Source organism: Megascapheus bottae, chromosome 6 (genome assembly GCF_031878675.1).
Source record: "Megascapheus bottae isolate mThoBot1 chromosome 6, mThoBot2.hap1, whole genome shotgun sequence".
In the NCBI taxonomy this organism is placed as follows: Eukaryota; Metazoa; Chordata; class Mammalia; order Rodentia; family Geomyidae; genus Megascapheus; species Megascapheus bottae.
This window is the reverse complement of record NC_143514.1, coordinates 77684013-77701035: the sequence shown is the minus strand read 5'-3', so window position 1 is coordinate 77701035 and position 17023 is coordinate 77684013. Positions and strand designations below refer to the sequence as shown.

The following is a 17023-nucleotide window of genomic DNA, read 5'->3' as shown; positions in this document are numbered from 1 at the left end:
AAGCAATCTGAAACAAGTGCTTACTTCATTATAGTAACAGGGCCTCAGGGGAAATTAGGAACTGGGGGAATTGTTTCAGGCTGATAAAGCATTAGCATCTGTTTATAAACTACGGCTTTGGAGGCTCCAGCATAGCAAAAACTTCAGAATTAAAAATCAGGAATCTCTCTCAGAAGAACCCACACAAGAACCAAGAAGGCCCTCGTGTGTTTAAGAAGAAAAGGAACAATGGGGCCGGGAGTTTGGCCTAGTGGTTAAAGTGCTTGCCTAGCATGCATGAAGACCCAGGTTCAATTCCTCGGTACCACATACATAGAAAAAAGCCAGAAGTGGTGCTGAGGCTCAAGTGGTAGAGCTCTAGCCTTGAGAAAGTCCAAGGACAGTGCTCAGGCCCTGAGCTCAAGCCCAGGACTGGCAAAAAAAAAAAAAAAAAAGAAGAAGAAAAGGAACAAGATATTAGCTAGGCAGACATATAGAATAGATGAACAGGATAGTTTGGGAACAACAAAAAAAGCATACACACACACACACACACACACACACACACACACACGTATATATATGGTGGTATGGTGGTATTGGTACTGGGGCTCGAACTCAGAAGGAAAGCTTGTGAGACTCTTATCTCTAATTAATCACCAAAAATCTGGGAATGGTGCTGTGGGCTCAAAGTAGTAGAGAGCTAGCCTTGAGCAGAAAAGTTCAGGAACAGAGCCCAGACCCTGAGTTCAAGCCCCAGGGCCAGTACACACACACACAAAACCAAAACCAAACCCAGAAGCACAAAACGATTCAACTGCATGCCTGGAGAAGAAACCAGACCCTAAGTGATGCCAGGTGCCTGGTAAGGGCTGCTGATCCTTTTGGGTAGCATTCAAAGTCACATGGAGTCAGTCATGTACAAAAGAAATGAGGTCTGAGACCAGACCAAGGACCTTTCAGTCTCCTCTGCAGATATAACTACGATACTACCAGCTCTTTCTATGTTAGAGTTTCACTCCTTTCTCATTAGGGGCACCAGAAGGGCAAGAGAAGGCTGAGACCTCCTCTGCCTTTTGGTAAGGAGAAGAGTTGGGGATTGGGGGGCCTAGGAGCCAAAACAGGTGTGATTTTGCTTCTAGGGCTTATTTTTTAGTAATCATCATCACTCAGGGAAATTGCTTAAAAAAGGGAAACAAAAACAAAGATCAGGAGCCACATCTGTTTCCCAATGGCTGGTCCATAAATAAAGAGGAATTTTACTTTGGCTTTGAGATCATTTTCCCTCCCTGTTTCAGCATTACACCCTGAAGGTTGTAGCTTCAGAATCCAAACTGATGACAGGAAAGGAGCCGAAAAGTCTGAGAAAATCAAACTGGTCTTGCAAAAGACCAATCTGGTCTTCTTTGAGAAATTTTGTCTTTTACGTTTTAACGTCCTCGCCCATTCTGGATACCAATAAATGTAACTAGGAACATACTCCTTGGTTTGCTCAATGATGGCGTATGGATCCTTGTCTGTGATTCACTCTGAGAATCAGGAAGAGCCCCTTGATCCTGGGGGAAGTGGTTAGGACAATGGCTCCCTCTGGCAGTGAGAGGCAGGTCAGGCGGGAATTTTCGGTTGGGTGGATTTGGGTACCTACCTTCCGAGCACTCTTCCACATATTTTTCATGTAGGCATAGGTCACCTGGGGGTGAACTGTGGGCAGAGGATGGTCAAGCTGCCGAGACGGATCCACTCCCAGAAGCAACACTAAAGTTTTATGAGCAAGAGCCTTCAAAACAAGATAGGACAAGTTTTAAACAGAAGCAGGCCAGGAGCAGCACCCCGCTGCGTAGTGGGGTTACTCACCAGCCTGCCACTTTTGCCACACAGGCTCGCATATTTGAGCCAGGTTCTCATGTCCTCATGAGGGTTGACCACAAGGGAGCGAACCATGAGGATTTTCTGCCAGTCCTCCACAATTCGCTGGCAGCCCTGGAACATGCAGGGAACATCCAGAAGGGAGAGTTAGGTCCGTCTCTTCCACCTCACCCCTCCACAACCCACAGGGAAATCTACTCTGAGTCAACAAGGAAATTCACAGAGACAATGTGAACTTTCTCAAGTTAGGGACACTGTAAATGAAGCACATGATAGGGATTTTTCAAGTTTGAGAGGCAGTAGAGAATGAGGGCAAAGAGCCTGAACCCTAGCTCTGCCACTGTGTCTCTTGGGGCAAGTTACTTAACCTCTCTGGTGACTGATCTGTAGAGTCAAAATAGCATCAGTTTCATAGGGTTATGGTGAGGATTAAATGAATCAAATTATTTAAAGTTCTTTTTTTTTTTTTGCCTGTCCTGGGGCTTGAACCCAGGGCTTGGGCACTGTCCCTGAGCTTTTTTTTGTTCAAGGATAGTGCTCTATCACAACAGCTCCATTTCTGGCTCTTTTTGGTCATTAATTGGAGATAAGAGCCTCATGAACTTTCCTTTCCAGGCTAGCTTCAAAGTATAATCTTCAGATCTCAGCCTCCTGAGTAGCTAGGATTATAGGTATGAGCCTATAATCAAGTTCTTTTATGCTAATAATTATTAGTTTGCATTATTCTCTGGTTGAAGACGATTAGCACTGACAAAGAAATTATATTTAAAGTTTATCATTCAAAATTCAAAAAATTAACTGTATAAGAAGCTGAAACAGATTGGGCACTGGTAGACCATGCTGTAATCCTAGTTACTCAAAGGGTTAAGATCTGAAGGTTGTGATTCAAAGCCAGTCTGAACAGGAAGTCACTGAGACGCTTTCTTTTTTTTTGGGTGGGGGGGTGGGTGGCGGTGGGGATCAGTCGTAGGGCTTGAACTTGAGGCCTGGGCACTGTCCCTGAGTTATTTTTTGACTAAGCACCTGGCTTTTTTGAGACTCTTAACTCCAATTTGCCCCCCCCACCCCCAAACCTGGAAAATGCAGTGTTGGCACTAGTGGTAGAGTACTAGCCTTGTGCAAAAAAACTCAAGGACAGTGCCAGGCCCTACGTTTAAGCCTCAGTATGGCACAAAATTAAAAAAAAGAAAAATCCTTACATATGGAAAGAGAAAGGCCTCATTAAATTTAAATCTGAGTTCTCTGATGTTGGAAAAACGTGTTTGCTAGGAGTCAACCTCCCTTTTTCCTCTTTCTATTAAGTCAGATTCAGGATGGGAGATGGGTTCTTCTGATCTGCTACTTTATAGGCCAATGCCGTGAGCCCATGGAGCTGTCCTCTATAGAAACAGCAGTCTAGCAGTGGAGCTCCCTGGTTTTCCCACATGACAGACAGCAACCTGAGCCTGGCTGAGAGCCTGAGACACCCAATGCAGCCAAGGCTGGCCTCTTAATTTGCCCCGTGGCAGATACTGGCTGGAGATTTTAATCTTAATGACTTGACCACAACATGGCAGTTTTCCAGCCCAGGCAGTCCATTTTGACAGCCAGCCAACCATTAAGGGCCAAATTTCCACCACAGAGCAATACTTTAATTTTAGCCTTGGATAACAGCTTTCCATTCCACAAACTGTGACAACAGTGATTTGGGAAGTCAAAAAATAGAAAAAAGCATGCTGAGTGACAGTTTTGGTTACTTCTCATTAATGGCTGCTTTCTCCCAGATGTCAAAAGAATTTGTAGGCCAGAAAGTATGCTGTTCTCTGAAAACTTTCCTGGAGAAAATCACAAAGGCTTAAGGTAATCATGGTGTCAGGACTCATTCATCCATCCATTTCCAACTCTATATTTATAAATGCCACTGAACAAAATGTCTGAAGATTCACTGGATCCCTAATTTGGAAACTCCTCATCCCATCACACTTAAGACACCAGGGCGTGGACAAGCCAAATGGGAAAGGCTTGCTTTGTAGAATTCCTTCTGGTGCCCAGGAGACAATTTTCCATCAAAACATTCACTGGGAATTTCATAATTACTAATAAAACATGGAGAAGAACTGCATGTGCTCACATCAGACCCATAAAGGATGGATTCACAGGCGTTCCTCTGCCTGCTGCTCTTTCCTGGCCAGTGGAATGTGCCCTGTGCTTCCTAGACAGGAATGCAGCATGGAGTCAAAAGGTCTATAGCAGGCTACAAAAAAGCTTGGACGCCAAAGCTCAACTGGTCCAGAGATAGAATTTAGAATCAGATGTAGAGCTAGTTAAAAAGGAAATGTGTTGCTGGGTGCTGGTGGCTCATTCATGCAATCCTAGCTACTCAGGAGGCTGAGAACTGAGGAGCATAGTTCAAAGCCAGTCAGGGCACGAAAGTCCATGAGACTTCCCTCCTTCCCCCCCAGTCCTGGGGCTTGAACGCAGGGCCTAAGCTTGGGCTTTCTCAAGGTTAGTGCTCTGCCACTTGAATCACAGCATCACTTCTGGCTTTTTCTATATATGTGGTACCAAGGAATCGAACTCAGGTCTTCATGTATGCTAGGCAAGCACTCTACCACTAGGCCAAACTCCTGACCCAAGTCCATGAGTTTCTTTTTTTTTTTTTTTTTTTTTTTTTTTTTTTTTTTTTTTTTTGCCAGTCCTGGGCTTGAGCTCAGGGCCTGAGCCCTGTCCTTGGACTTTCTCAAGGCTAGCACTCTACTACTTGAGCCTCAGCACCATTTCCGGCTTTTGTCTATGTATGTGGTACCAAGGAATCAAACCCCGGTCTTCGTGCATGCTAGGCAAGCACTTTAACCACTAGGCCAAACTCCCAGCCCCCCAAGTCCATGAGTTTCTTATCTCTAATTAATCACCAGAAAATCAGAAGTGGTATTGTGGTTCAAGTGGTAGAACACTAGCCTTGAGCTGAAGAGCTCAGGGACAGCGCCCAGGCCCAGAGTTCAAGCCCCATGACTGACAAAAAAAAAAAAAAAAAAAAGAAAGAAAATGGTAATGATAACGGAGGAGATCAACTGTGAGAAGCAGAGAGACCAGCAATTCCTGGAACAGTGAAGAGCACTCTCTCCCTCCTTTTCTCTGAGTGCTGGGGATATAACTCAGGGCCGGGAGTGTGCAAAGCAAGTGCTCTATTATTGAATTACGTATCAGTTTGATTTCTCTCTTGCTGATGATCTTCTTTTCCAAACTATCCAAGGGGAAGGAGGGCTGGCAGTCCTGCCCAAGAGCCCTGGAAACCTCCTGGGCCTGTGGTTGGCAGCTCCTCATGTTACTATCATCAGAACATTGATCATTTGTCTCCCGAAGGGTCAAAGGTTTCTACAAAGGGAAACTGCAGTGGGAGGAAGTTTGAACAGAGGAGCTGGGAGGCCTCTGACCTAAGGAACTGTCATTGTCCCAGCTAGTGGGTGAGAACTGCTTCTGAAAGGTGACGTTAGGAATGGCTGGTTCTAAGTACACGTTTTCTTTCTTCTTTTCTTTGACAGCACCCTTGGGCTTGAACTCAGAGTCTTCCACTTGCTAGACAAATGTTTTTACCATGCTACCATATTTTCTTTTACTCCTAGGAAGGACATAAGGGGGCTGTTCAATTGGCATTCTCTCACAGCTTGAGCTGAGCTGAGGGTTCTGCTCAATAGAGAAGGCGGGAACAGCATGCAGAGTAAGAGCAGGAGGGTGGGGACTCCAGGCACGGAACCAGAAATGCTTACTGCTCACCTGAAGTCTCTCCCACCAAATCTGCCGGATAATCTCTCGTCGCTCAGGGACAAGTTTGTACTGGATCACCTCCTCCAGTTCTGACAGCATGTGGCAAGAAACCATAGCCTGATGGAAGCAAATCCATTCCAACTTAATTACTGCATGAACATCCCTTCTGATGTCAGAAAACAAGCCTGTCCTCAAGCACTCTGAATCCTCAATCATCTACTCTGAAAACAGAACTAAAGTGAACCTCCAAAGTGACCACGTGCACACTTACCCCATACGCCCGGCTGTAGCTCTCGCCTGCCATTGCCGTTAACTCAGCATCCAGCAGGTCCCTGGCCTTGTCAATGCACTAGGAGACAAAGAAAGAACCTTAGAACTAGGTTCTGCACTTGAGGACTTAGGTTCCCTAGGGCTTTCCCACTACTTGTGGAAGATATCTGTGTCATTGAAACCCCAGTGATGAAGAGAAAACCTCACCAAAGGAAAGAAAGCATTTCTCAGATCTGAATGTGTTGAGGACACAATAAAGTTTTTCATTAACAGCAGAAGTATGTGGCATCCAAAAGCATAAGGTCACTCACACAATCTCGTGTGGACAGAAAGAAAAACAACCACTGAGAAACGGAAACTGTGTTCTTGCATCTCAGGAGGACACTTCTGGGGTTCTACCTTCTTAGGTCTTTCCTTGCTGGGCATGTTGTGAAAACAGACTATGTATACTTGCGTGGCTCCAGGGGGTCATCTGGCTTTCCAGTTACCCTGTCCTCATGAAGAGGTGCCTCTGGGACTGTCCCCAGGGATGGGGGCGCTTGGGTCTCTGGCTCAGAAGACCTAGATCTTATACATTCGCCATAGGACTTTGAGTCATTTCTGCTCCATCAATTAAAACCCATCCTGGGGCCGGAGTTTGGTCTTGTGGTAGAGTGCTTGCTTAGCATGCAAGAAGACCCAGGTTTGATTCCTCAGTAGCACATACATAGAAAAAGCTGGAAGTGGTGGTGTGGCTCAAGTGGTAGAGCTCTAGCCTTGAGAAAGCCCAAGGACAGTCAGTGCTCAGGACCTGAGTTTAAGCCCCAGGACTTGCAAAACAAAACAAAAATCCTGTGAGCTTTTCCTTTGGTGTGTGTTTAAGGTTAATTACTGTGTCCCCATCTTTGAAGAGCTCAGATGGTTTATCAGAACACCTTATCCAAGGGCTCAGTGCTTGATGGGGTGAATGCAATCATTTCATTAATCCAGTCTGCCCGCCAGCACAGCTTCTTTGAAGGTAATCGATGTGTGTCCCTGTACAGCCAGACACTCTGTCACTGACTTGTGCTGTGCAGCGGGGATTACTGGCTCTCTAAAATTCTGCTTTGGTGCACCTAACAGCTTCTGTCGCTACACGTGCTAAGGCAAGGTGATAAAAAGGCATAATGATCAGAGACACTACTGCAATAGTAGCTTCCAGAACCGACTTCCCCTGCACAGAGCATACCAGTTCCTGCTGCTGTGCCTTCAGGGAGTGCTACGCATCCAAGGCCTTGCAACAAGCTACAGAGCTGAGTTCAGGAGCATATTTACATAGATTCACGTACTGAGGAGACGACAGGCCATGACTGTAACTTTTTCTTTGCTGGAAGGCCGGGAAGGACACAGGTAGGTGTTTACCTGTTGAGCTAAGGAGAAGAGGTCCTGATGTAGCGCCAGCACAGCTCTATAAAATGCTCCGTCATGGGTGTCCCGAGGGATCATACAGGTGTACTCTTCCATGCTGTCCCACTGACCTGGTTCACAAACACAAGCAAAGAAGCACTGCATGGGCGAGAGCAGCGTCTCGAATAAGTGTGTCATTGCGTGCTTTGCTTTAGTGCTACAAAACAGGAACAGAAGTCTGATGTGTCAAATTCTGCAGATCTCAGCATTGACTGTATAGAGTGATTTAATAAAGCCACATATGTCTTCAACACATAGGACTCCACTCCATAGGCTGCCCCATGGTCCCACAGAAGATGAGAGGAAGCAGAGCAGCAACATCAGATGGGTTTAATGTTGCTTCTAGCCAACTCAGAAAACCCTGCAGCTTCTCCAGGTAAGATGAAATCATAATGGCCCTGATATAGGTAAAGCACCTTTGTTCAGTGGGACACTGAAAATGATGCTTTCCTCTACATGACTGAATATGATTATGCAGATTGCAGATGGGATTCAACAGTTTGGCCTCTGTACACTGGCAATATGTTAGCTTCAAGAGGGTAACTACTGTAAGAGGTTCTGCTAGAACAGAAAGATGGGCTGGGTTATGAGGTTTTGCTGTCTTAGACTGGGGAAATGGCTGTATTTGAGGGGAGGCACCCACTTCCCCAGCCCACAATGGAGTGAACATGCATCAGATGCCAGGACTGCCCACACCATCTGCCTAAGTATCGGCTTCATTCGCTGTCAACTGCAGAGCTGTTGATTTTACAAGGCATTTTTCTACTTCTCACTCCAGACCATTGCCTCATCCATTCCTACTGCCTCTCGGCAAAGGCAGATAGCAAAGGATGACTCCTCAGGAAGTAATTTGTTTTTAAAGACGTCTGGATCCGGTCCTGGCTCACGACAGGAAAGGATAGAAACTTTCTCTGTTAGTCAGAAGGGGCAGAATGGAAGTGGGTGGTTGTCCTCTATGCTGCAGACTCCACAGGTGACGTTGCACAGCCACGAATTCCTTTCTGTCCTTGCCTACCCTCTCAGGAACCTGCTGCATTCGCCAAACCGTCAGAAATCTACCTGTCTACAGGGAGTCAAAGATAGTCTCTACTTTCCAACTCTCTGAGATAAGAAGGGAGGTGGGCAAGTTTCTGGCATGGAGAGCAGAGGAAATAAAATGGTCAAAATGGTTGGAATTGTTGGAGTTGAAGGACAGATAGGGGTCTAATAGCTATTCTCTTAACTTCTGAATGTTAGGGAAGCTCCACAATAAGAAATAAGAAGATACTTGGCTGCCTTCTCCTTTCACTCCCATGTGAAAGGAAGACAGACTGGATAGAATTCCAACAACCATACTGGACTAAGTACACAATGTGGACAAATGCAAAGAGATTACTGGTGATGGAGATGCAATGCCAGTCTAGGACAGTCTATCTCTAGTCTTCATATTTGAAAGAGAAAAATAAACCAGTATCTTATTGAAGACAAAAACAAATCCCTTGAGGTATAAGAAATATATTTGGAGCCAGTCACGGTAATTCATGCCTGTAATCCTAGCTACTCAGGAGGCTTAGATCTGCAGAAAAAGGTTCAAAGAGAGCCCAGGCACTAAAGACTGTTGAGACTCTTCTCCAAGTAATCACTAGAAAAGGGAAGTGGGGCTGTGGCTCCAGGAATAGGGCGGTAGCCTTGAGCTGAAGTTCTCAGGGATAATGCCCAGGCCCAGAGTCCAAGCCCCATGATCCACAAAAAAAAACAACAACAACAAAACCCCACAAAAAACATACACACACAAAAATACACAAAAAAACCCCATACACACACACACACACACACACACACACACACACACACACACACACACACACACACACACACACATTTGGGGGGGGGTTGGGAATGTGGCTTAGTTGTAGAGTGCTTGCTTAGCATGCATGAAGCCATGGTTTCCATCCCTCAGTATCACATAAACAGAAAAGGCTGGGAATAATGCTGTGGCTCAAGTGATAGAGCACTGGCCTTGAGCACAAAAACTCAAGACTCATTATAGGCATTAAAAAAAAAAAAAAAAGAAAAAGAAAAAAAAAAGAAAGAAAATGTTCTCAAACAATGAGATCCAAAGGGTTGTACCCTTAAGCTTTTTTGCTAAAGACCCTTCTGGACCTCCCCTGCTGTAACTGTTCACCTGCATTCTCCACAATAAATTGGTAAACAGGATTGGTGGTTTCAAATGTTAAAGCACTTGCCTAGCAAGCCTGAGGTCCAAGTTCAATCCCCAATAAAACAGAACAAAACACGTAAAGTACTTCCTGGAGTTCTATGAGTACCCTAATGAATCATGAAACTTGAGGGGGAGGCTGCGGGAATCCTGATTTATAGTAGTTTAGTTAGAAACACAAGACAGCCTGGTACTGGCAACCTGGTGCCTGAAGTAGGTGGAGTCTCTTGGAGGGGGTCTGACATGATTTCTAGGTAAACAGTAATGGAACGAAACTGGATCACAGGAAGCAGAGCTAAGGTCTGACAGGGAAGGTGTGTGTGGTAGAAATCTGACGCTTCTGGTGTCAGAAGTGTCTGACCGGAGTGCAGGCATATGGCCCTCACCAACTGCCTCTCGGTCTGAACCTATCTGCTGGTTTCCTTAGTCTCCCATGAAGATCTAATTGTACTCATGTCTCATGAGTTAGTTGAAACCACAAGGTAGAAAAGGGCAAATGTGGGGCCAGGAGTATGGCCTCGTGGTAGAGTCTTGCCTAGTATGCACAAAGGCTAGGGTTCTGGTACCACATACATTGAAAAAGCCAGAGGTGGTCCTGTACCTCAAGTGGTAGAGCTCTAGAAAGCCCAAGGACAGTGCTCAGGTCCTGAGTTCAAGCCCTGGGACTGGCAAACAAAACAAAAACAAAAAAGGGCAAATGTGATATTGAGAAATGAGTAGACAGTGATGGGTTTATATTGGCAGACATCCCTACTGCAGCCTCCTGACAGAGCTCCAGTTTCACCCACTCTACCTTGTCTGGGTACCTGGGAAGAGCCTTACCTAAGCCCCATGCAGCCGCAGCCGCCATCCGAGCCATCTTGGCTTGGGTCTCATCATTCACCAGCGTCCATTTTTCACAGCACTGCTGGTGGAGCTGCCCCCTGAAGGAAAAGATATATGAAGTCAGTTTACTCCAAATTCCCTCTACAGTTCACCAACCTTTCTCTTCTGCTTGGGGATTATCTGGAGGAGGGAGCATGATGGAGTCTGCCTCAAACTGGGAGCCTTTACATACAAAGCACTTCCTTGCAGGTCATATAATAGGGAAGTGGATGAGCTATTTGTGGTCCTTGTGGGTTGGTGCTCATAACCTGAATGTGAGTTTATCAAGACTCTGATCTAACTGTGTCAAGTAAAATATACTGAACATCTGGCTTCTTCATAAATATTAAATATCATCTCCTCTGCCAGCACAATCTGGGATGTTTCCTTTTGGCAAATCTACAGAGAAAGCAATCAGAAGAGACACATCTGGGCATTCATTTTGGGCTCAAAGTTATAGGGAGAGCTAGCTTTTAAAAACAGTATTGGACAAATGGATTCAGTCTAAGATGAGGCCCACATGAAGTCAATCTCTAAAATACTGCATTAACCAGAAATCAAGATACTGCTTACTCTCAGAGTATTATGCAATACCCGAGTATATAGATAAGGACTAGACATATGGACATACAAATGGTACTTAAGAGATTCCAGTACATAAGAGTAGAAGCCAGTACATAGAGAGAAGAATAGGGAAATAAATGGTACTTAAGAGATTCCAGCACACAGAGTAGAAGCTTTGTCAAGAATAGGGAATTTCAGCCATGTGCCAGTGGCTCATGTCTGTAATCCTAGCTACTCAGGAGGTTGAGATCTGAGGATCATGGTTTGAAGCCAGCCAGGGCAGGAAAGTCCATGAGATTCTCTTTTCAAATTAACAAAAAGCCAGAAGTAGAGGTGTAGCTGAAATAGTAAGAGCATTAGCCTTGAGCAGAAAAAGCCAGGGAGAGTACCCAGGCCTGCATTCAAAAGCCTCAGGACTAGGGCTGGGACTGTGGCTTAGTGGTAGAGTGTTTGCCTTGCATGCATAAAGCCTTAGTACCTCATAAACAGAAAAAGCCAGAAGTGGTGCAATGGCTCAAGTGGTAGAGTGCTAGACTTGAGCAAAAGCAGCTCAGCGACAATGCCCAGGCCCTAGTTCAAGTTCAAGTGTGACTGGCAAATATGCGTGTGTGTGTGTGTGTGCGTGCGCACAGAGAATTTCTACTGATGTTAAAATTGTACTCTCCAGGTTGGGCATACTGGCTCCTACCTAAAAATACTAGCTAGTCTGGAGGCAGAGATTGGGGTGGGGGGTGGATCCAGGTTTAAGGTTAGCCTAGCCAAAAAGGTCAGGAGACCACCATCTCAACCTATAAAAAGCTGAGTGTTGCTCATGCCTATAATTCTAGCTACTCAGGAGGCTGAGATCTGAGGATCAAGGTTCAAAGCCAGCCGGGCACAAAAGGACTTGAGACTCTTATCTCCAATTAAACTGTAGAAAATAGGAAGTGGGGCTTGGCTCAAGGGTAGGGTGATAGCCTTGAGAAAACCCAAGGACAGTGCTCAGGCCCTCAGCCCAAGCCCAGGACTGGCAAAAAAAAAAAAATAATAATAATAACAACAAAAGCAAAAGGGCCTGGGGACGTGGCTCAAGTGGTGGAATGCCTGCCTAGGAGGTGCAAGGCTCTGAGTTCAAACCCCAGTATCAAAACCAAACAGAGACTATATAATCCTTAAGAGGTGAGGTGTGATTCACTGATCCAGCAACTTGCCTAGCAAGGCCTGGGATCAGCTTCCTGGAGGCAATGAATTTGGGGAAAGTGAACCTCTTAACTCATTGGCAATTCCACACCATTCCTCAGACGACTCTAGGAGAATACTTGCCCCAGGCAGGTTCGGAATATGGATATGCTTAAAGCAAAAGAAATTCAGAAATTGCACTCTAAACAGAACTGACAGAATGAAGCATATCAAAAACTTGCATATGATCAGGAAAATAATTCTGCTTCTTTCATCTCTTTTTAAATCTATTTAGTCTCCAGCATTCTTAAATCCCTTGGTCAGCACTACTAGCCACTTATACTTTATAGGTAATTATAAAACTGGAAAGAACCCAAGAGATCAGAGGAATACAGGACCGAGAAGTGCAGCGTTGGGAGACCTCAGGCCACTGTGTCAACTGAGATGGTCTCCTCAAGTGCAATGAGGGACTGGATGAAATCCCACCTCCAGTAATCACATCTCACATCTCTTTTGCAGTACCCAAGCTAGCCTAGCCTGTGAGAGTGGTCATCTCTAAGTTGGAAAGAAAGGGTATGTGGAAGGGAAAGGACAGAAAATACTTTAAGAAGGAAGTATGGTGGGGAGGTTTTCAAAAAGCTGAAAAGAAGCAGAAGAAGAAGGCAGTGACACAAATGAATGCAGGGTTTGGAGAAGAGCAAAGCATCTGCCAGAGGTAGGATTTGAGATAGAGGCTAATGAGAAATGGAATAAAGAACTGGGTTGGAGCCACAATAAAAAAGAAAAAATCTTTGAGGCTGGACCTGTAATCCTAGCACTCAGGAGACTGGTGCAGGAAGATTGAGAGTTGAAGTCAAGAGTATATAAAATAAGACACTGCCTCAAAAACCAAAACTAAAACATAACAAAAAAGCAAGGCTTTGAAAGCCAGGCTGTGATGTTCACATGTAAACCCAACAGCCACCAGGAAACACTTAAGCATTTCAGGAATTGGTTAGAGCTCAATTTTAACAACTTTTATCCTTGTCTCATCTTCCTTTGAAGAAGATATGACTAAAGAAAAGCAGATTTGTGAGGAGAAAAAAAGTGCTGGAAATAATGTGGCTAATTCTAAACAGATAGTCTTTTGCCCCCAGTGGCACTGCATGGCAAAGTCTAGGATGGAGATAGTGTGCACTGCCTGGGACAGCAGTCACCTCGTGGCACTAAATGTGACTGAGGAAAGCATTTTAAATTGTATTTAAATAGCTCCATGTGCTATTTAGGACTATTTCAGATACCCAGCAGACCTAAAACAGCTTTTTTTTTTTTTTTTTTGATTGGTCATGGGGCTTGAATTCTGGGCCTGGCACTGTCCCTGAGCTCTTCAGCTCAAGGTTACTGCCCTACCCCTTGAGCCACAGTGCTACTTCCAGTTTTCTAGTGGTTAATTGGAGATAAGAGTCTCACTGACTTCAATGCCTGGGCTGGCTTGGATGTGAGAGCCTCAGATCTCAGTCTCCTGAGAAGCACAGGTGTGAGCCACCATGCCTGGCTTTAAAACAGCTTTTGTATATAAACTCAGGAAGCAGATTGGAATGAACTCTGAAACGTTTATGGAAATAAATCCATAACGCTTTTGAATCTTCCTAATAATGCTTCACCTAGGCAATTAAGCTGATTTCAAACCATTTTACACATCTATTTATTTTTCTATTTATCTATGAATGATCCAATGCCCAGGGCTAAATTCATTGATATTAAATTTTCATGCAGATGCTGGGGGTGAGGCTCAAATGGTAGAAAGCCAAGGGAGCAGGAAGCCATGGTTCTGGTACTGGGGGCAAGGGATTATTTACCTCCAGGTCTTGAGCTCTCACTCACAATAGCTCTCTAACACTGAAGCCACACCCCTACATTGTTTTTTTTGGGGGGGGGGGTAGGTTAATTGAAGAGTTGTGGATTTATCTGCCTTAGGCTGGCTCTAAGTCACAATCTGAGATCTCGGTGCCTTCTAGGCATGAGCCATTGGGGTCTAGATTATTAAAAACCTTTTTATTGAGGAAACAAAGGATCATTTTTTCAAAAGAATATGTGTAAAGTAGGTGTGGCGACATGAAGTCCGCTTAGCTTTAGTAACTTGGCTCATCACCTTCACAGAAGAGACTAGGTTTTCTCTCTTTGTGTCCTTCATTCTGGCACACTGTGATACACAAAGTAAGTAGTAGTCCAGAAAGGTGAAGTGCCCGGAGAGGGCAGTCACTATTTCTATTTCCTGAAAGAATTAGCAAGAGCTCATTGAAGCAAGAAGAAACCGGCCTTCTGACGGCTCACGTCTGCAATCCTAGCTACTTAGGAGGCTGAGAGCTGAGGACTGTGGCTCAAAGACAGTCCAGGCAGGAAAGTCTGTGACTCTTTCCTCTCCAATTAACTGCCAGAAAACCAGAAGTGGCACTGTGGCTCAAAGTAGTAGAGCTCAAGTCTTGAGCAAAATAGCCCAGGAACAGCATCTAGGTGCTGAGTTCAAGACCCAGGACTGGGAGAAAAAAAAGAAAAAGAAAAATCAAGACTGCAGATAAGTAGTAAAGTAGTTGTAGTGACAAGAAGGACACCCAAAGCTATCTTATGTGGGATGAGGTCACGGCTCACGTGGTAGAGTACCTGCTCAGCAAGTGAGAGGCCCTGAGTTCAAATGGCAGCACTGAAAAAAAATTCTGCTTTTCTATTTGGCAGCTGAAGCTGAATAGATATTCAAAACACTAGTGACAGATGATTCCCAGGACAATGTCAAGTGAAAGAAGTGATGACCTGCGGGGAGAACGGAAGACTCATCAGTCTCCGCCAAGAGCAGTGGCTCACAACTGCAAGCCCAGCTATTCAGGAGGCTGAGATCTGCAGGGGTGAGGTTTGAAGCCAGCTCGGCCAGAAAAGTCATGAGACTCTGTGTTCCAAATAACCAGCAAAAAGTAGGGTTAGAGGCACGGCTCAAGTGGTGGGGTGCTAGCTGAGCAAGTCAGGCAAGCAAGTACAAGGCCCTGAGTTCAAACTGCAGCACTAACCTCCACAAAACAGACAAACAAAACAACAAACAAAACCAAAGTCCGCATGGCCGAGGAGGCCATCGCGGATATGGCTCACCACTCCCCCAAGGCCTCGAGGCAGCGCATGCGGCCCAGCATCAGCTCTGGGTCATCCTTGTTGGTGTCCATCTTCTTATCGTAGGCCACGAGGGCATCCTCCCACTCGTGCAGTTTCTCATACCAGGTGGCCTGGATCTCCTGCAAATGGGAAAGAAGGACGAGGGGGAGCCACAGCCCTTTTCCTCGGGTGGTGTGCTCTGCACATGACACGTGGCCATCCCAGTACGCCTGGGCCCGATCTGAGGAACACTTCTGGGTATCTGGAGGTGGGCTGCTTGGTGGATTCTCAGATAAACTCACAGCACATGTCAGGCCATGCTCCATCCACAGCCCCACTTCTATCCTGATCAGGAGCCAGGAGGACAGGGAAGGTGGGTCTCCACAGAGCTGGAAAGGTGCTAAGGGCAGGATCTCTCTGCTAGAAGGCGAATGCTGGGCTGCCTGATGAGGCCAGGAAGGCCAGCACACAGGCCACATCTGCATTTCTTTAAGACAAATCACTTTTGCAAATTCTTGATTCTCTGAATTCTTAAGGCATTTTTTTAAGCTTTCAGGAAATAACTTAAAATACAATAGAATACTACCACTTAAAATTCTCTGGGCAACCTTTCCCCGCCAACAAGTCTCCTGTGTGGTGCTTGGCCACCCTTCCAGCATCAGGGCCAAAGGCAGGATTCCACTGCCCTGGCCGACAGAGCGCCACGCTGACAGGGTTGTGCACTTGGGCAAGATGCTCTATGGGCCTCCGGTGTCCGACCAGGACACTGTTCCATGTGTTTTCTATGTCTGCCTTCTGTCTTCGGCCTCAGTTTGTCTTCTGGGCTTAATCAGCTCAGTAATGGACTATTTCTCCAACAGAGCAGGGAAGTGGCTCTCCAGGGAGTTCTCCTAACAATGACATGAATGTGTGGGACAGAATGCAGGGCCCACATTAGTTTCTCCCATTACCCTTCTCTTTCTAAATAAAATTGATGTCTGTGTATCTGTGTACTAATGACCACTCTGCTGAGCTGCCTGGTCTGAGGAAGCAAGGTCATTTCTACAGCACATTGTCAACCTACGCCTCCTGCTAGTGAGGACTGGAAGAGCCAATGCCTTTTGCCGCCCCTGCTTCCAAGTGCCTTCCTCCACAACTAGTGAAGCTTGGCACGAGGGTTTCTATAATGGACAGAAGAGTGACTGACAGAGAAAGTGTAAAACGCAAAAAAATCTTAGATGAAATGGAGCCTGGATAAATTTCCCATGTTGGATTTCTACACAAGGAGCCAGTGACGAATGCGTGGCACATGTTCTGTGAACCTCAGAAAGTAGAGAGAGGAGCATATGGAACAGGTCAAGCAGGGGGCAGGATATTTTGAATTGCGATGGATTGCAGAAACTATAAGGTGTAGGCAATGAATCACACAAAATTCTAATGAGATTCCTGTTCCATAAATTGTGCTGAGAAAGCACAGGCTCCGCCAAGAAAAAGCCAGCCATTGTCAAGCTTAATATGATTCAGCTACCTAAATAGAACAGAAAATCCACCACAGTTTAACAACGATCCCAGAGCTAATGGCCACCTTAGAACCCAAGACGGAGACACTTTCATTTATGGGTGGCCTTCTGAGCACCGGAGTACAGGCTTTCTGTTGGCAGAGCCCAGTGTGTTACAGCTCTTATTTCTATCAGCACTTACTAGGGTCTGAGCTCTGGGGACGTGACAGCACAGTACAGGCTGGCCCAGGTGGAGAATGGTATACTACGTCGGAGTGTACTTTCTGCTCACTGGGAACAAAAGTACTATGGCAAAGATAGATGAGATATTTTTCCTTCTATTTTGTTATCTGAGAAGACG

At 45.5% G+C, this 17023-nt stretch overlaps 1 protein-coding gene across 1 annotated transcript in view; it reads right to left on the bottom strand.

The window, feature by feature from the left end:
* Positions 1 to 17023, bottom strand: part of Mtor (mechanistic target of rapamycin kinase) — a 104258-nt gene that overhangs the window by 26020 nt on the left and 61215 nt on the right. The window contains exons 29-35 of the mRNA XM_090335829.1: positions 15185 to 15324; positions 10304 to 10404; positions 7240 to 7355; positions 5861 to 5938; positions 5599 to 5706; positions 1834 to 1959; positions 1625 to 1756 (exon numbers count right to left, since the gene is read on the bottom strand). Of these exons, the coding sequence (XP_090191955.1) occupies positions 1625 to 1756; positions 1834 to 1959; positions 5599 to 5706; positions 5861 to 5938; positions 7240 to 7355; positions 10304 to 10404; positions 15185 to 15324 (801 nt within the window). The remainder of the gene's footprint in view (positions 1 to 1624; positions 1757 to 1833; positions 1960 to 5598; positions 5707 to 5860; positions 5939 to 7239; positions 7356 to 10303; positions 10405 to 15184; positions 15325 to 17023) is intronic.